General features: G+C 36.1%; 1 protein-coding gene across 2 annotated transcripts in view; it reads left to right on the forward strand.

Annotated features, from left to right (window-relative positions):
• The first annotated feature begins 6,132 nt into the window (after positions 1–6,132).
• LOC143856582 (uncharacterized) overlaps positions 6,133–21,236 on the forward strand; it is a 37,951-nt gene continuing 22,847 nt past the window's right edge. The window contains exons 1-3 of one of the 2 annotated variants that reach the window (XM_077366849.1): positions 6,154–6,292; positions 9,099–9,519; positions 12,090–12,344. In XM_077366849.1, coding sequence (XP_077222964.1) covers positions 12,097–12,344 — 248 coding nt within the window. In that variant the 5' untranslated portion in view covers positions 6,154–6,292; positions 9,099–9,519; positions 12,090–12,096. Of the gene's footprint in view, positions 6,293–9,098; positions 9,520–12,089; positions 12,345–21,236 lie in introns of both variants that reach the window. The other variant, XM_077366848.1, reaches the window with a different exon arrangement.

Below are 21,236 nucleotides of genomic sequence, written 5' to 3' on the forward strand. Positions count from 1 at the left end.
TTCATAAATACACTAGAGGGGGCTGTCCCAAGTGAACAAAGGGGGCAAATATATCACTTCCCTGTGTGAAATGCAAAAGTGAAATAATTGCTGAAGATGACTTTAATAAGCTGAAATTCAGGTGTGACAACCCAAGAGGGGGGGTGAATTGGTCAATTAGAAATTGTAGGCTTAATAAAGGGGAGATTAAAAATTAATCCATTTAATTAAGCACTAATTAGTCTAACCCTAGTTCAAATAGGCATGTTAATAAATGCTAGAGTTTAGACTTTTTAATCATGCACATTTAACTAACCCTTGTTCAAATAAATATTATAATGCCTAGGGTTTAAATATTTCAATCAAGTGCATTTACTAACCCTTGTTCAATCAAAATCACAAATATAAGTTAGGTTAGAGATTACCAATCACCACACGTGTAAGAGAAGGAAAGGAAGAGAGAGAGAGAGAGACAATGAACACAAGATTTATACCGGTTCGGTCTATCACAAGACCTACTCCACTCTTCACGTCCGCGTGTGAGTTACACTATCTTGATCCTCCTTCAAGGCCGGATCAATGAGCCATTATATGACCAAGCTTTTCCATTCTCAATGGCCAAAGCGAAGCCCATCTGCACGAAGCCTTCGGCAAGGGGACACACCCTCATATGCCATATTCACCTTTCTTAATGGGCCGAAGAGGAGACCCTCGTCTTCACGATTCTTAATGGGCCGAAGAGAAGACCCTCAATGAAGAACAAAGAAAATAAAAACTCCCATGCCTCTTGATAGGCAGATTACAACTTTGAAAGCTCACAATCACTCCAAGAAAATACAAATGTAAAGCCCTATGGAGTGTCTCTTGATAAGATATAGAAATGGAAGATCAAAGAGGTTTTTAGCTTTTGAAATAAAATGTAGAAGCTTAAAGAGAAATGGGATTTGATCTTTCTCAAAACGTTCAAAAGCCTCTAGAGATAGGTTTTAATCATGTATATATAGTGTATTTGAAAATATGACCGTTTGGGGTAAAACTGTAAATAGCTAGCATGAAAAAGTCAAGCAGAAAATGCCCCAACGGCTAGTTTGCCCGACCGTCGCAGTCGACCGAGCCACCGCGGTCGCCCGCCCCTATCGGGCACCCTTTTATATTTCCAAATTTCTTACCGTCACGGTCGACCGGCCCCATGGCGGTCATCCGGCGAGGCTAACCTGTTAGCTCAAAAATTCAGCTCAAAAACCTATCCGCGGTCGACCGACCCATTGCGGTCGTCCGCCAAGCCCAACCTGGATGTTTTCTGGATTTCTAGAAAATCAAGATGTCCTGGACTTCCAGGTTCCATCCCGCGGTCGCCCGGCCTAGCCCGGTCGACTGGCCCATTTTTAACTTTAAAGATCAGAGGCTTTTGGGCCATGGTCTTGGGCTTAAGTCCTAGGTTTTCAAACACATTTTTGAGTGTGTTGATGGTTTTCAAAGATGTAAAATGTTAAGTATAAAAACCATTTGAAAACTTTTTGAAAGTGCATTTAAACATAAAATCAAGAGGACTCCAAATACATTCTAAAAATAAGAACCTTGAGTCTTCTTGGAATGTCTTGACTCCTTTGCACTTTCTTGGACTTCTTTAGCTTGAGGTGAACATCTTCAACTTATCTTGCTCTTGTGACTTGTCCTCCAATCTTCAATGCATGTTGAGGTAAATGAGGTGTCACCATGGCATGTTCAACTCCAAGCTCCTTCTTGACACTTGCTTAGGGAACTTGTGGGATCTTCATGTTGAGCTTCTTGACTTGATCATCTCCAAAATGGTGATGATTCCAATGTAGGTGCAAGCTCTTTGTTCCTTTGCTTCTTGATCCACAAGCCATGTGTTGTGAAAAGTTGTGTAATGGCGATTAGGACATGAAATCCCTATATACAACACAACACCTCAAAGCAATACATCAATCCATAAATGCTAATCAATTTAGTTTGCTAGCATCAAAATAAGAAGGTAAGGTGAATGATTAACCCATGGGAACCCTTGGGCTTACATTAGCAATAAGGGCATTTCTGTCCACTTTAATAAACAAAATAGGTTGATGGCTTCACTATTTGATCTTCTTAACTTCGGCGAAGATCGGTGCCAAAAATACAACCAACCGCTTTAACCTTGGTGGCGATCCACACTGCGGAGAGAAGGCTACGCATCTCTGAATACTCACCCAATTACAATGTTTGATGAAGAAAGAAAGAAAGTAAAAATCTCTTTCAAAGGGTTACAATTTTGATGTAGAAGATGTACAATGAAAGCTCATAATTCAATCCTTGTCTTTGAATCAAGATAGGCTCACGTATGTTCTTAAACTCAATATGTGTTCAATTGAGGCTTAGGGAGTGTTAGAATTGTGTTTAAGAAGGTTAGAGGCCTTTATATAGGAAAGGGAGACCAAAACTAGCCGTTATAGGGCTCCCAACGGGTAGTACGGAAGCTACAGACAGAGTTAAGAGCTAGCCGTTATGGCTTATTTATTTTGGTCCAGAAGCCTCCAATGAATTCCGTGATATCCCACGGACTTCCGAGCTCGGAACTCCGTGAGATTCCACGGAATTCCGTAACTGGTTTTCCAGATTATACCCACCAACTTGTAAAATTCATATCTCATTCGTTTCTTATAGGATTTCGATGTTCCTTTACTCTATGGACATTAGAAGAAGGAGATATATCTGTTAAAAATATTTTCAAAAATATTTAAATTTTTTATTATCAAATTAAGGTTTGTGGTCACTAAATGAACTACTAAGCAAGTGTCAATGATGTCTATCTTTTGGACGTGTTCTCTAACACTTGTCCCAAGATATTTATCATATTTTAGGACCCTAATAGAGTATGTTTAAGCCTTGTTAAGTGCTCCTTGGTCCTCTCATAGGTCCTAAGCCAAGGATTGGACTTTTACATTCTAAGACTTGCCAAACACTCAATTTCTTCAATATCTTTATCTCTTCAAGTCTTTATTGTCACTATGGATCATCTCTTCCATTCTTTTGGCTTTACAAGGTCATCACCATTTGGATCATGCCACGATCCATGCAATGTCTTTGACTTTGTGTTTGATTGCTTGAATCTCCCACACATGCACTTAAACATCAAACAAATTAGAAATACAACACAAATCAACTTGTGTTTAGAATCATTAAAATATAGAAGATTGCCAAGGTGGGAACCATTGGGCTTACAGATTTAAAATTTGATGGAGAGATGATGTAGAACTAAAGCCCCGCTTGTTCTGGATTTTGAGAACTGATTGTGAATCCAAAATCGGTTATTGAACTCAAAATTAAACGTAATTTTGAGTCCAATAATCAGCTTTGGACTCACAATCCGTTATAAAAATCCAAAACAAACATTGTGTAAAAGAATTCCAATTTATAATCAATCTAAATGATACCAAGTAATGTTGAATTTCCTTTGAGAAAAATCCATGCTGTAATTCAAAATTACAAAGTGATGATTCATTTTGTCCTCTTATGGTTTTTGTCTCCTTGTGAACCATTTTATGTACTTTTTACTTTAGTGGTCTACATAGCCAAATTTTGAAGTTCCCTCAAAATCTCTAAAGTGAGTGAAAAACCTTTAGTCCTACATGGGAAGTTTGAGTAGAGGTGAATGGGCATATATATATATATATATATATATATATATATATATATATATATATATATATATATATATATATATATATATATATATAAATCCTCTTCTCCTTGACTTGTGAATGAGAAGAGGAGAAAAGGGGTCCTATGCACACGGACCACCCGTTAGGCTCGGTGGGTTTTTGGACATACCATACACGCCCGGCCTGGGTCGACCTGGCCCCTCACATGTGGGCTCAAGTATTCCTTTATTTTTCTATTTTCTCTATTTTCTTTTAGTGGATCTTTCTTTAACGTTATCCTTAATTATTTTTTTGTTACCGTTTGAGATGCAGTTTCCACGTGTTTAGTGGGCCCGTTTAGAAAATGGCTTTTACGTATTAAAGGGTCCGTCGATTAGCCTTCTCTCTTCTTTCTATATAGTCAATTTTGAGATTAGGCAGAGGCATACGAAAGGAAAGCTCTCTCTGGTTTTTCTTCTGTTTTCTGCTATTTCTGTTTTCCCCAATCCTTTTTTCTGATCAAGGCTCTTTGGCACGTATAAGCAAGTTCGCAAGGCATCCGGGCTGTGTGAGTACACACCCCTAGAGCAAGAGTTGATGTATCTTGGAGGCATACGCCGTGAAGCCCATCTGTACCTTTGATTCGTCATAGTGGGGGCGAGATTTGCCTTGAGGACAACGATTTATTTCGCACCTCAGCTCCATAAGTCATCTCTTTCCTTATTTTTGTTTACAAATCTATTCTTGCTGTTCTGATGCATATGTTGATATTGGTTCATCTTTTGTGGAACTCTAATTAGCAGTATATTTTGGATCCCAAAATTACAGATTATCATACCATTTTTCTTACAAGTAATTGGTGACATTTGAAAGTCAATCATTATAGGAAAAATATTGAATTTATATAAGTTGAAATGATCGTAAGTCTTGGTCATCAATGAAAAATTTCAATCAAAATCATACGAGCTTCTCGATCAGGCTGCAATAGAGAGCGTGGATCAAAATCAGAGGCGGATCTACAAATAAATGAAATTTTTTCGGCTTCTAAGAGGTTAAGATTTGAAAGTCTAGCTTGGAAGGGGGTATGATTTTTTTGTAAAGGGACCAAATAAATGAAAATTTTCTTGTTGCGACCTTTTGGATGTTTATGCAAATGCAGGGATATCTATCAACCAAAAGGATATTGTGTATAGGTCAAACTTTTCCAAAATCTGACCGGAGACCTAACTACCTAATTAGAGTGCTACTTTCGATCAACACTACAAGAATATCAGTAATTCGGGAAGATTATCCACCGCGAAAGACATATAGTATGGTTTTAGGCCCTGTTTTTAATGCAAGAATTTTCTGGACAAGTTGGGAAAGGAAAAATATTTCTAAAAATTCCTGCCTTTTTACACAGGAAAAAAGATAAGTTGAACCAATCCTATTCGATCTTAACTTAGGGGGGGGCCTTCAATTTCTGAGAATATCCCTCTAAATTAACCAGAATCATTCCATTTCTCTCTAATGAAGAGAAATGTTTTTCTTGCAATCAAAACTTAGAGTCATTTGGCGCCAATGACTGTATTTCTTGTAGTGCGAAGCTCTGGATAACACCAAGAAAATAAAATAGATATACAAACAGCTCAATCAACATACTTCCCCCATGGTGGGCCCATGGTATAAAAAGGTCTCAAAAGAGAGGGGCACTAAATAGCACATAGCCATTTGCAAAAATAGGTTACCCTCTTGTATTTACTTCACTATAAGATGAAATCTATCTATCTATAATCTTCTATCTATAATATGAGTTTTTATATGGTGTAAGCCTTACAAATATATGGTGGAAGTACCACCCTTGATATTTGATCCATCAGCAGCTCACTTTTTGAGAAGCTGCTATTGGATCAAATATCAAGGATGGTACCTCCAACGTACCAAGGCCTGATAGTTGTAAGTAAGGTTTAAAATTTCGGATTTCGGTCAAGACCGAAACTGAAACGTTCCGAAACCAAAATTGCTAAATTTCGATCTGAAATCAGAAATTTCGGCTAAATTTTGGATAAAATATTAACATTTTAATTCTTTACAAAATTTTAGCTGAAATTACCAAAATTTCAGGATTTTGGCTGAAATTTCGGTTTCGGTGAGGACCGAAATTACCCCGGAAACTGAAATTTAAAACCTTGGTTGTAAGGCCTTATACCATATAATTTATCCTATATTATATTTAAGCATGTTTTTTTATCACTGACATTCGCTTTCTTTCCAAGGATTTTTTATTAGAAAACCTTTTCTTTATACCTCATTTTTTGTTTGGATAGGATGGGGCCAAACACTTTAGGCCCAGGTATAGCATGGGTGAGGGCCACCATTTTACACTTGCTCTGATGGGCCCACTATTTTTCACCTCATGATATGATAGGGTGGGGCCTACCATGTAACATCTCATATTGATTGATGGTGTGGTGAAATGGCCTCGTTATATTTCTATCTCATTCTGCAATATTTTCACCCTTCTTTATGGGTCTTTTACTAAACCTTTTCTAACAGGGGTTCAAAAACTTAAAATGATTGGAAAGGGGGTGGAAATATAAATTATGGGTATTTTATCTCCACCTTCCATCTCAGCTCCACAGACTTTCGGCTTCTTCTCTCACTCTTGCAAACTGAAATATGACAAAATTCATCAGGTATTTTATTTTATGTATTATTCATTTTCCTTTCTTCTCCTTGAATCCAATTGATTGAATTATTTGTATAAGTTCTATTTAACAGTTTTGAGATTTTTTTGTTATGATGAATTGGGTTTTTCGTTTTATGATCAAAAGGGTGTTTTTCTGGCATGAAGAGTTGGGTTTTCTTACCATTTCAAAAAAAAGAGTTGGGTTTTCTTTGATTTTCGTTTTAGACTTGTTATTTTCGTTTCTGCTTGCTTTCTGAGTTTTATTGGGTGCATTTAGTGTGAATATAGGTACATGAATAGTTAAGTTTTGTCCATATGTTTATTTATTTATTTTTATTCAGTTCTTATTTTTATATATTCGGAGTTTCCAGGTCGAATTTGACCAGGAAGATGACGAATATTGGGATTGATTGATGGGGGTGTTAATTCTATGTAGTAGGATTAACTATTCTTTATTTTTTTATTTGAATTATGATGTGTTTCTTCAGTTCTGCTTCTCTCTCTCTCTCTCTCTGATTTTTTTCTAAATTGTAGTTGAAGAATATTGGAATTGATCGACGGGTTTTAATTCTATGAAGTAAGATTAATTGGTTCTTTGTTTTTTATTTGAATGATGATGTGTTTCTTCTAAAGGATTTTTTTTTGTTGTGAAAACCCCCTTAATAGCAACCTGCAATTTCAATAGCAAAGCAAAACGAAAGAGGCAAACACAAGCAAACACACAAAGACGCAAAGATTTACGTCGTTCGGCGTAAAGCCTGCATCCATGGCAGAGGCGATGAGAAAATCCACTATAAGAACTGGAGATTACAAGAGGAAAACAATATCTCTCACCAAAGCGGTTCGAAACAAGCTTATTCTAATCAGTCCGAAATCACTTAAATAACAAGCCGGGCCAATTGGAATGGGCCACTTCCTGGTCGCACACATTTCTTCAGACCCAATCGGGTTGGTTTCAAGGCACCGAACTCAGCAATTTTATCCAAATTTAAGAATTTTAAAAACTTATTATATGATCTTATTCATATGATTTTTATGGATATTTTACAAAAATAAAAAGTGGGAGAAAGGATTACCTCACTTGCTGTTCAACTGTCCTGTCTCTTGGGATTCAACCTTGCAACTTGCTCCTCTACTTCTCTATGGGAAGCTTGATGATTTTTCTATAGAAGACGGCCTTTCAAACTTGTAAAAATCATATTCCTTGGGTTATCTTATACTCTAGGGGTGCTTAAGTTGCAATGGAGTGTGGGATCTTCTAGGGTTTCTAAAACTTTGGCTGTAAAAATCATAAACCTTGGGTTATCGTATACTCTAGGGGTGCTTAAGTTGCAATAAGGTGTGGTATCTTCTAGGGTTTCTAAATTGGTAGAGCTTTGATCGACATGATCAAAACGTTACTGAAATCTATACATGCTGGCTGAAGGATTTTGTTTTACCGGTTGGTCATTTTGTGTCAATTTTGGCTGACATTTAAAACCATGAGATTCCATACTTGTTTCTGGGTACACACACTGAAACTTGTTTTATTGGAAACATTTAATGGTCGCAAATGAAAATTGGAATTGACTAATGTTTTTTTTTATAGTTTTGTTCAGTAGAAATAATGGATGCTTATATTTCTTTGTTTGCTTTCTTGGACATACTTTTTCTCCACTTAGAACATTTTTGTTACCTATCGGGGAATTCGTACATATTTTGAAACTGAATAACTTGTAAATTTCAATTACCAATGCTTTGGTTTTTCTTTTGTTCTTTTTTTCTGAAGTGGAACTTTGTTAAGCTGAATTAATTACATAGTTGGTAATATTTATTAACATGAAATGGGTTGGTTTTTCTTGCTTTATGATCGAGGATTTGGTACTCATTTCTTGTTATACAGAGTGTGTCCATTTGTGTTGAAAATTATAGATTCGCTAGTCATTTATTTCTTAGTAAAAGAGTCATGTGATTGATTGAAGTGGTTTCTAGTTCTACACAGTTCGATCCATGGGTTTTTTTTTTTTTTTTTTTTTTTCAATCCTTATTTATAGATATTTGCTATTTAGAAATTTGAAATTGAATCAGTTGTTTTGTTTTGGTTTTGCGTTTTCAAGTTTCAACTTCTCCTTGACTGCATGTGTTAAAAAAAAAGAATTTCTCTGAGTTGTTTCTTTTCTTTTCCTATGTGATATAGATCTTGTGAATTGCATAAGTTTGTAAGAATCTTTTTACTGTGGTTCTTATTTTATCGTATTTTATAATGTGTTTTGAAACTTGTTTCAAGATATGTGGGGTGTGTATGGTGGACGCATGGAATTGTCTTTCCTTTATTTATTTATTTTTGGTATCAATCAGTATTAAAAATATTGAACTTACATAAACTTTTGCAGCACATTATTCACATTGCAAAAAAATTTCTGATTATTCTAATAAGTTTTTGGAAGCAATTTTCGAAGGCCTACTTGAAAGCGTCCTTGGTTCATTAAATAGTTTTACAGTTTTGTCTTATGATCATACTATTTCTTCTGTTGGATTTACTTTGCTTAGAGAAAAGATATGGAACCAAAATCCTTTAAAATTGGAGTACCGACTCAATATGATATGATAAGGGTGTCGGATATGGATGATCTATATCCTCACTATTGGCTTTCTTTTTGTTGCTGCTATTGGTTATGCGATTGGCTTTTCCTATATAGACAAACAAAGATAACCTTTTGAGCATAAAATTCCTTTATTCTTTTCATGTTCTTCATTATGAAGGAAATGAGAATCCCAAGAATTATAAACTGTAAATGCTTACCATTCGTTTTATATTCTTTCTCATCATATAGGAAATGGGAATCCTAATCTGGAGAGAGAGGTCTGAGAAAGGATGTCTTGCTTTATTGTATTTTTTTCATGGCACCAAGTTTATTAAAAAAAGCCGAGGTGGTGAAAAAGGCAATACAATGAGAGGAAGAAAAGGAAGGCAAAAGAGAAAACAATACAACAATAACAAAAGATAAAGGACATAAGAAGTAAAATATTTCCAAAGCTGGCCTGCCCACTCTTGCTCTAGCAAGCCTATCAGCCTCGCTATTAGCCTATCTCCAAACATGGTGAAAAATGAATGAGTGCCCTGCAAACAAGATCTCTTCTACCGCGCCTGAGCATCTCCAAGGGTATGATCCTCCTGAACTAATCCAAAGGATCACATTTAGTGGACCCCCTACTACAAGTCTTCCTCATCTACAAAGCGGATGCCCACTAGGAGTAAGGTTTTAAATTTCGGTCATCATGGAAATGGAAATGTTTCGATTTTGGTTGGAAATTTTGGTGGAAATCCTGTAAAACTATGCAAAAATATGCAAATGATAGAATTTTTCGATGAAACTTTTGAAAATGCTAGAATAAACACAAATACACACTTAGAAACCATCACATAAGCAAAACAACTATCCATAATGATTTAATAACTTCAAACACCTAGTGACTTGCGCGGTCCCGCATGTCTATTAATTTAGTACACACATCATTTCACATGTAATTCATATAAGTAGGTATACATAGTACACACACCACATTTCACATGTAATTCATATAAATATAATTTTATAACACACACTAATATAATACACCCCTAATACACTTACATTTTTAATTTCAATATGTGTTTCATTTTCGGTATCATTTTGGTGGGATGGAAGTGAAAACATTTTAGTTGTTTTGTGTTGGTTTCGGTAGAAATTTAAAACCATGACTAGCAGAGTCTAAACTTCTACATTATAGCGTCTGATATACCTAATGGACCAGAGTAAGCCCATCTTTTCACACTTGCTGCCTCTCGCAAGAGGCCTTCGATCCCCAACACTCCTTATTCACTATGCTGGATCTGTTAAAGTTGAGTTTAACGCAACCAACCGGTAGAGTGGTCACTGGTCACCTCAACTGATGGGATCCTGCTAAGCCAATTAATGTCCCAAGACCTTCTGAGGGAGTTGATCTCGAGTCCTCTAAACTCGGTCAGGCTGTTTAGCCCAGAGCAAAAAAAAAAAAAAAAAATTTGCTGTCACATAATCCGGAAAACTTTTACTTTTTCTTTGAAGATACGACTGTTCCCTTCCTTCGAAAGAGTCCAAACAATGGTTAAGAGAGGAAGGCCTCAAAGCTTCTGATCTCATAATGGAGAGAAGAACAAGAGGGAAAAACACACACAAGAGAACTTGAGGAAGGAGGATCAAACAATGGGAGTCATGCTCAACCACAAAAGAGTTTCTTTACTTCATTCTAAATATTTTCTTCAATGGTCCAACATACTTAGATCAGCCCCCTTTTACATATTCTTCAATGGTCCACCACCTAAACCATTTACTCCCATTATAACTTTGACCCTACTTGGAAACTATAACAAAACAACTTTCAAAACACCTTGTAACTCTAATCTCCTAGGTTATAATGCAACAACTTCCAAAATACCATAACTACATGCAAAACTTTAGTTCCAAAGCTTCCCAATACTTTGACCACAATTATATCACCAAAATCAAGGTCCAACATTCTAGGCATGCATGCATGCATGCAACCACATGTGCTACATCATCTAGTCTGCCAAGGAGCATAGGACCACTCCTCGAAAAGCTTATCAATATGGATATGTTAAAGTTCTTTATTGTATGCTAATTAGTTGTGCTTTTCAAAATTCAAACCACTTCTGGTTTAAATTATTTTAACATTTTCTTAGAAGATCATTTCCAATATCCCACACTCACATAAATGATCCTTGTTGTATCTGTATCCTAAAATTTTAGAATTTAAAGGGCCCCCATATCAGATCCTTGCCGTATTCGTGTCCTACACTCTCATCGGTATCCAGGTAACATAGGAACCAAGCAGACTAGAAGAAACGATAAGATAAGAAGAAAGATCGAATGAAAAATGACAATAGGGAGATCATTTAGGAGAGATGATCCATCTGTATCAATTCAAAATATTGGGCCTAAAAAGATGAATTCTATACTGTATTCCGAAATGTTCTGATATGTTCTCCCCTAACTGTTTTCAAGCGAACCATACGGCGGCCAGAAAGAAAGATGACTTCATTAGCCAAAAACTGGAATTTCGGGTCTCTTCTGAGGTATTACGACCAGGAAAAAGATCGAAAATAGGCATTATTTTGAACATCTAAAAGACCATCTCAATTTTAAATATTTTCAAAATTAGCAAATGAAAGAGGAAGGATTCGTATTGAGAAGTTGTAAAGATCTATTATCAAATAAGAAAGAATAATGATTCATAATGCACGCACGAAGCCTTTCCTCATGGAAAAAGACTGGTCGCTCACCATTGCGCTGTGAATCACAAAAACAAGTACTCATTTCTCTTGCTTCTTCCCTTTCTTCATTGTGTGATCCACAAATTTTTGAGATTCCAAAAGCGATCAGTTACTTAGATTTTGATTTTGATTTTAGGTTTTATATAATTTTCTAAGCTGTACTTGTGGACAATTCAAACACATTATCAATGACATCACCATTTATACAATGAAAGTATCAGCTAAAGATTTAGTGAATAACTGAATTTGATGTTGTACTTGTTATCCTATTTGAATTTGAATTTACCATTCATTTCTATCAAACATCCCATTGTCCTCTGTTGCAGAAAAGAATCCTTCTTATTTTTCTCCAAATTGTATAAAGTTTTGATGAACATATGTATGATCACGTGTATCCAATGTCTGTAAAAAAAAGCATGTGATCTTGCATTTTGAATTATGCCTGAGGCAACCTTTTTTTAAAATCAGAAATACTATAGATTTAATAAAATTTTGGTGTATAATTTTGTAGAAGCCTAATGGTGGAGGATGAAGAAGTTGTATTTTCTTCTGATCATGCGTTTGGAAAGCTACCAGATCACCTTCTGATAGAGATTTTCATCAGGGTACCTATCTCTGAATGGGCTCAGATATCTTGTGTTAACAAGCAGTGGGCTACTTTATTTCAAGGAGAATGCTTGTGGCAGACAGCTCTTGTCAGGACGTGGCCTTTGGCTGGCCAGAGGAAACGATGGCCAGGCCCTATTCCTCGAGGTTTGAGCAGGAGGTGTGGAAAATTATTAGCTGCCACTTATCTTAGGTTTTCATTCAAAGCAATGTTAGTTGAAACCAAGGTTTTAAATTTCGGCCGAAATTTCGGATTTTGGTTGGGACCGAGACCGAAATCCCAAGAACCCAAAATTTTGAAATTTCGGCCTAATTTCGGAAAAATGATTTTTTTTCACCATTTTACTAATTTTCTGAAATTTCGGCCAAAATTTTGTAATAAAACTGTTATTCATTTTTTCCCCGAATTTCAGCCAAAATTTTGGGATTTTGGCCGAAACCAAAAGCCGAAATTTAAAAACTTGGTTGAAACTAGTTTCACTTATCTGCCATCTGTTGAAAGTCATAAATCTTGATGAATTTAGATCAAATGCATAAGGTAGCGAAACAGTGATCAAATTTTCCTTCTCATCGATCCCTACCTTTCAAGTATTTAATTTTATGCATTGTGCACAACACAACGCTCTTGCTTCATGTCTCATAAAATGTAGCATGTATTTGACAGTGTGATTGGTTCTTGACCAGTATTGATGGGTACAATTTAATTATTTTCATTTATATAGTTTCATTTTTTATAAAATTTCATAAAATGTTATCAATAAGTCCATCTAATCAGTGGGATTAGATATTAACGTAATAGAACCATGTGTGATGGTGTGAAGATAAATAACTTTCATGAGGTTTCTCGGTACCAGAGAGTTTCTTGATTGGATAAGGAAATCTTGGCTTTCAAATAATGGTGAATCTTTCCAACTAACAACTATCCATTGCTCAAATTGGCGGTGCTCCATCTTGCAACCTTGAATAGAGATAACATGTAAACTAATAATATGGAATATGCTTTTTTTAAACACATTTTCAAATCCTTGTATGACTTTCCTTCACCAGAGAGATTTGAATTTTATCCTAAATATATTTGGTACAACTTGGGCTTTTCCGAAGAACTCGTTGAGTTGTTTGTAGATGACACTTTGCCCCTTGGCCCTTGAGGCGTAGGGCTTTTACGGAATTGTCCCTTCTTGATGTGATCTGGGCAATTTGAAAAGAAATGAATAGACAAATTTTCAAAGGTATGGCCAAATATCCTTAAACTATCTGTCAGTGGGCTTTATCGATGATTGTTCGAGGGTGAGAGTTATCCCAAGCATTAGGGGAATCTTTGGATCTACCATGAGATGACCATGGATTGAAGTTTGTGCCAATAAGATGGTCACCAGTGCCCCTTCCTTGAGTTCTCTCTCTCTCTCTCTCTCTCTCTCTCTCTCTCTCTCTCTCTCTCTCTCTCTCTCTCTCTCTCTCTCAGGACGATGCAATGTTGAAATAATATTTCGCTCTTATACCAAAGCTGATGCATGCCAATTCTTTGAAAAGGACCTTAGGGTGAAAACGATGGGTAAAAATTAGGGTTTGGGTTCCTAAAATATATTAAGAGATTGAAAAAATAATAATTCTACTAGGTTTAGGATAGGTTTGGGATGGTGTGGACATATGCCGGGAGGTTGTACAATTAGTTTTGGGATAAAACTAGAGAGACACTGGATAAGGATGGATTTGAATGATTTTTTTACTGTTGAAATTTTTTTTTAATATGTATTTTTGGGGTTTTGTGTAGAAGATAGCGAAAAATAATGCTATAGACGTTTTCGGGTTCCCTGGAAAGTTTTTTTTGGGAAAAAATGAAACATGAAAGAGATAAATGATGTTTCTACTATTGAGAATTTTTTTTTTTAGTATGTATTTTGGGGTTTTGTGTAGAAGATGAGCGAAAAATAATGCAAGAGAGGTTTTCGGGTTCCCAGGAAAGTGATTTGTGGGAAAAACTAGAAAAAAGAAACATGAAAGAGATAAATAGCAAGGTCGGAATCTCACCAACCAAAAATCTAAGGCATCACACCAAGGGTTTCTGGGCATCGCACCTTAGGGAAGATCAAGGCATCGCACCTTTGCAAGAGTAGACATCACATCCGCACAAGAGGAAAAAAACTTCAAATCTTTTCATTCATTCATCATAGCATAACATATCATCCTCTAAAAGTGCCCTAAGGCTTACTATATATATGAAAAAGAAGAGAACTAGCAAGTTCTAAAACCCTAAAGAAAAAACCAATACTTTTAGACCAAAATACCTTCTTGCTTCCTACTCAAAAATCCCTTAATACTCATGTGGGGCCTCTTTAAAACATACATAACTCAAAGAACTTTAGCTCTTTTGATGGAAAAAAACTTTAATACCCCTATTATAACTTAATGGACTTAAAAGACACCTAAAACACACTTAAATCAAAATATGGCCCTATGATGATCCCCATCACTCTCTCTCTCTCTCTCTCTCTCTCTCTCTCTCTCTCTCTCTCAATGGGCTTTTTAACTTGAACTTTGATGAATCTAGCACCTAGAACCCGGCCTAGCTGGATTTGGTTTGTTCCCTAAAGATGAGAAAGGGGTTACTAGTGGTGTAAACGGATCGAATTCGAAGCGGATATGGCTATATCTGATTCGAATTCAATTACAATATACACTATTCGAATTCGGATTCGAATTCAACAGATATTTAATACCTATTCCCGAATTCGATTCCGGCGGATATTGTTCGAATTCGATATTATCCGTATCCGTTTATCCGGTAAAGAATATTCGAATTCATATCCGAATATCCGAATTCATATTTGAACCCGAATTCAGTAACTGAATTCGTTTGTGATTACTATTTTTTGTAGCTCAGATAAACTTGAAAAATCACCCAGCCATATCCTGCTCCTGCTTAAGAATTTACAGTTTTGGACTCAAAATCCAAAACAAACAGAGCCCAAGTCTTCAACATCCCATTTGTGGCAGCGATGGGAGCCCATGAAACGAGGTTGGTCCCTTCACTTTCACTAATGAGAGCCATAGACCATATAAAGTTACATCTGTAAAGATTTTTAATGTGCCTAGAAAAAAGCATGGTCGGAAGTTAAAAGGAAAAAAACATCATATATGTGGTAAAGCTAAACTGAAATTAAGAAAGCCCATCCAATACATGGTTTCTTTTCTTCTTCTTTTTCTTCCTTCTAGAAAGATTACTCTCAAACACACCAGCTCCCACTCAGGCCTTGTACAGGAAAACTTGTCCAACCACTACTAATAAAAGAGACTTTTCTGTTTCTATTCCAACACCAATTATAAAGAAGAGATTACAAACATTCAACCACTCTTAATAAAGAGACTTTTCTGTTTCTATTCCAACTGCAGTTGTAAAGAAGAGATTACAGACAGCCATCACTTTCTTCAGTACAATATGCCTTGCATTTTAGTCCTCTATGAAATCAAACTTCTTGACCTAATTTGGATATGCAATCTAATTGGATTCCGGGTTCAATTTGTGTGTGAACTTGCAATCTAACAAAAAAAAGTAGGTAAAAGGTTTACCTCTATACCTGAGCATTTCAACCATCAATATAATCAGCACTGGTTTTGCCACGTAGTAGTGTTTTTGCAGAGTGGAATAGCACCTTTTTCCTTTCACTCTATGGTTGCACTTGATCCAATTAGATTGTTTTGTAATAATGCTACCGCAAAGTTCACGATCCCCACAATCTCCTTGATAAGATCAACTGGATCTACAATGAGTTAAATCTACTGCCTTTATGATACAACTGACCCCCCCCCCCCCCCCCCCCCCCACAAAAAAAAAAAAAAAAAAAAAAGGTGTCTTGGGACTCCTGCAATCATATATAACAAGAAACGACTATTAAAACAAATAAGCTATCGCATTCACTATTCAAGCACTTAGGGGTGTAAATGGATATTCAAAAATTCGATTACCATCCCCATCCTAATCCGTTAAAGAGAATGTTATCCGAATCCGTTTCAAGCGGATATTATCCGAATCCGTTTATGAAATATCCTGCTCTTAGCGGATGCGAATCTAGTAAATGGTACATCTGATCCGTTTAACATCCGAATCCGAGAAGTGCATCCTTTTATTCCAAATTTCTGCTTCCATATCCATATATCCAAATTCATATTCGAATTCGATATCCAGATTCATTTTATTATTTTTAAAATAATTTTAATATTTATTATTAATAATATCATCAAATAAGTGAACTAAGTAATAACAAATGAATCCTCAAGGATTAAAAGGGAGGGCTGAGATTGAAAGCCCATTATGGTTTCTTTCCTTTGGGTAAAAGGGGCTACAAAAGAAAACACAAAAGGGGGATCACACGTTTCTCTGGGATTTTAGGGTTTAAAAGAGTAGAAAAGAGAGCAGATGAGAAGAGAAGCCCGCCATCCCCTCCACGGCCATTACCACCACCACCTGGCCGTAGCCGCACCCAAATCCACCACCTCTGCAACCAATGGCCACCACCCCCCACGGCCACTTCCACCTTCCATCATCATTCACCACCATCCCCGCCACCCAACCACCACTCAATCCCATCTGACCTCTTTGCAATCTCCCTCGACCCTAACTCTCTCTAGGATTTTTTGGGTTTTTCGGGTTATGATCTTAGGGTTTGAAAGAAAAAAAAATCAAAGGGTTTGGGGTTTTTGTTCACGGGTGTCAGAAAGGGAAGCTCAACCTCTTGCTGATCGCAATTTTTTTATAAGAAGGGAAGTAGTCGGTCTCTGTGGTTTCATTTTTTGAGAAGGACACAAACAGAGAGGTATAACCCACTTTCTTCATCTTGCTTTAACATTTATCCGAGCTTGTTCATAGGCATATCCTTTAATTCTACTTTGGCTTTGCATTCCCCTTATTACCCATTTGCTCACTGATTTCTTTGATTTGGGTTTTTGGATTTTGTTTGTTCCCTTTGATTTATGTTTTTATGGATTTTTGTTTGGCCTCTTTAATATATGTTCTTGGATCTCTATTGGATTTCTGCTTCATCATATCACTGATTGATTTCTCCTTGATTGTCATTTTAGGTTTCTCTTTTATTTGCGTTTTCAAAAAACAAAAAAATTTGATAACAAGAGAAAGGCCATTGATGCTGACTCTAACATATTCTATAATTGTATTAAATCTCCTTGTCTTCCATCAAACAAGGTGAATCGGTGTGATTATTAGGGCATGGCAGTGTCAATATCACTAGCCTAGATGTAAGGGTGATTGTATCAGCACAACCATTTGGTACCTCTTTTGGGTGATTGTATCAGCACAGCAATGGCTTGTTATGTGCACGGTTCTTATCGATTTGGCAGGAAATTGTATCAACCCAACCATGTTTTAATAATTGTGTGAACCCAACTTGTCTTTTCTTTTCAATTGGTTTGTAAGAGCCTTTTGTGAAATGTATTGACATTTTCACAGTCCCTTAATGCTAAAAGACAAGGCGTGTTAGTGTAGATAGTAAAACATGGTTAGAGTTGATACCATTTCACAGCCCCTTTGAAAATAAAAAAACAGAGTGTGTGAGTGCAATTATAAAAATGTGTTTGTGATGACATCATAAGATGGGTATTAGGGATTGATATTTGTACTGGTTGCAGCACCACATTGTTTTTACACTCTTATAATGGTTTCTGTTAGTGGTTGTCTCAAGCATAAAGCCCCTATAACAATCGATATCCCATTAGAAAAGTGCACAACAATGTCTGTGTGCTATTGGTAAGATGTTGGAGTGCGGATATTAGTCTCCATGTTTTACGTCAGCACCACCATATCTTGATAATTGCATAGACCACTTTCTCTTTTCTGTTTCAATTAATTCCTTAGAAGTTTTCTTTTTTTAAGAACTGCAATCATGTTTTAACAAGGGAAATGACAGAGGCATCATCATGAATTGAACAAGGAAATGATGCCATTACAACCATATTTAATAATTACACCGACCTACCTTGTCCTTTCTATTTTATTTGATAGCTATTTCATATGTCCACCATGCCATTATCAATACACGGTGGTGCAGGTGACATTTGTTACTTGTTTCATATGTACACCATGCCATTATCAACTAAGGAGTTTCTGCGAATCATTTTAAATAATTGTAGTTTTGCTTCTTTATTTGACACTTGATGTGTTAGGTTACAACAATGTTTGAACCTCTGAATTTGGCTAATCCTGCGTCTAGTAGTGCTGATGTTACGACACCAAGTTCAGTGGGTACCAATACCATACTTTCTAATCATGGTACAACTACTGATGCCCCTAGTGGGAGTGTTCCTCGACCTGCCTCTAATGATTCCGATCCCAATCCTAGAAATGAACCAAAGCTTTGGAAGATTAAATCAGCTGTAAGGATAGAAATGATTATGGATGTAAAGGGTGGTGGAATTATTGATGCAACACACATTGAAAGAAAAAATTTGATGGGTCAAGTTTGAAAGGAACAACTCATTTGAAGAAGCATCTTAAAGTGTTTCCTAAAGAAAGCTGACGAACGACCTTATCTAATATTATCTTGGAAATACTAGCAATAGTGATGACCCACCTTCCAAATTAGTAATACATAAATTTGACCCAGCAGTTGAGAGGGCCTTGTATGCTAAGATGATTGCAAAACATGACTTTCCTTTTACTATTGTGGAGTATGAGTACTTTCGGCTTTGGATTTCATATTGCATTGCTACTTATAAATTTCATTCAAGAAACACTGTTAAAACTAATTTGGTGGGTGTTTATAATGATGAGAAGGCAATGATTTATAAAGAAATTGAACAAATATCCTCCAGAGTTAGTCTCACTACTGATCGGTGGACACCTGAATATCAAAATCATGGGTATTTTTGTGTCACTTGTCACTATATTGATGAAGAATGGAAGTTACACGAAAAATTAATTTCTTTTTATGTTGTTGAATATCTACACCGTGGTGAGCGATTGTGTGATTGGTTGAAACGAATTTTGGAATGGAACATTGATAAGAAATTGTTTAACATTGTAGTAGATAATGCTAGAGCGAATGCATGGTTGTTGGATGGTATTAGATCATGTTTTATTGGTAAGGGGGTTACTTGTCCATAATGGTGACATGTTCCATATTCGGTGTTCGGCCCATATCGTTATTTTAATTGTGAAGAAGGGGATTGAGGTTATTCATGGGTTAATTGAGGTAATTCGAAAAAGTGTCAAGTATATAAATCACTCTCCGTACAGAGATGAAGTTTTTCTGTTGCATTCAGTCAAACTCGACTAACTACCATACAACGCGTGAGTTTGGATGTCGACACGAGATGGAACTCTACAATATGAGATGCTACGAGATGCTTTAGAGCTCAAAGAGGCCTTTGAGTGTCTGGCTGACTTAGATAATGAGTATAAGCTCCAACCTACTAAGGATGAATGAAAAATGGGAAAGAAAATTAGTGAATGTTTGAAACTCTTTTATGAAGTGACTAAAAGACTTTCTGATATCAAGTATTCAATAGCCAACTTTTACTTCTTTGAGGTGCACAAAATTCGTTTGACATTGAAGGAGTGGCAATCGAGTGATGTTGACTGCATTCACAGGATGACACTTTTTGTGCAAGATAAGTTTGATAAATATTTGAACGAATGCGGTTTGGTGCTAACAATTGCAATCATTCTTGATTCTCGATATAAGATGCACATTGTTGAATATTTTTATGAGAAAATCTATGGTGGTTATTTTGAAATGTACAAAAATAGTTCGTAATGTCTTACTTTAACTTTATTCAGAATATGCGTACTCTTCACTTGAAGCTGGTTGGGGATCAAGTTGAATGTTCATGTGGTTTAGATTCTTCAGTTGAAGCTTCTACTCATTCAAGCTTGGATTTTAGAGATTTCAAGAGGGTTGTTAGAGAGCGTTCTACTTTGTCATCATTTGCTAAAAAACAGAATTGGAGCAATGCCTAGAAGAATCTTTGTTTCCATTCAATGAAGATGAAGCTCTTTAATTTGATATATTGCAATGGTGGAGGCACTATGAAAAAAAATTTCCAACACTTTCAAAGCTTGCTCGGGATATTTTGGCAATCCCAGCTTTCAGCTTAATGACACACGTAAATACATATAATGACAAGTAAAGGTAGAATATGCCTGTCCAAATTCACTTGCAAAAGCATGTATCAAAACATCAATCAAGATTGAGAGCCTGAAATTGGTTTATAAAATAGGAAAAAATCACTTATAGTTAAAATTATCTTATAAAATAAAGATAAAAAATGAAATTGTACTTACTTGTCCGTCTAGTGGTGGCAACCAATCTTTCGTACAAAGTAAACTTTTCAATGTTTCAGAATTTAATGAGGCACGTGTACCTCAATAACTCTACATGCTTTACTATAAGTCGACTCCGTTGCAATTGTGGAAGCTGGGATTGCAAAATATCCCGAGCCAGCTTTGAAAGTGTTGGAAATATTTTCCTAGTGTCTCCACCATTGCAATATATCAAATGAAAGAGTTTCGTCCTCATTGAATGAAAACAAATATTCTTCTAGTTATTGCTCCATTTCTTCTTTTTTTAACAAATGATAACAAAGTAGAACGCTCTCTAACAAACCTTGAAATCTCCAAAATCCAAGCTTGAATGAGTAGAAGCTTCAACTGAAGAATCCAAACCAGATGAACGTTCAACTTGATCCCAACCCCACTGCCAAAAGAAGCTTCAAGTAACTTGATCCCAACCCCACTACCAAAAGAAGCTCCAAGTGAAGAGTCCGCATATTCTGAATAAAGTTCAAGTTAAACATTACAGACTTTATTTTTGTATATTTCAAAATAACTATCATTTCTCATAAAAATATTCAACGATATGCATCTTATATCGAGGATCAAGAATGATTGCAATTATTAGCACCAAACTACATTCCTCCCAATATTTATCAAACTTATCTTGTGTCAAAAGTGTCATCCTGTAAATGTAGTCAACGTCACTCGATTACCACTCCTTCAATGTCAAACGAATTTTGCACACCTCAATGAAATAAAACTTGGCAG

The sequence above is a fragment of the Tasmannia lanceolata genome, unplaced genomic scaffold, assembly GCF_043159265.1.
Source record: "Tasmannia lanceolata isolate RefF3 unplaced genomic scaffold, GAP_Taslan_0.1 ptg000023l, whole genome shotgun sequence".
Taxonomy (NCBI): domain Eukaryota; kingdom Viridiplantae; phylum Streptophyta; class Magnoliopsida; order Canellales; family Winteraceae; genus Tasmannia; species Tasmannia lanceolata.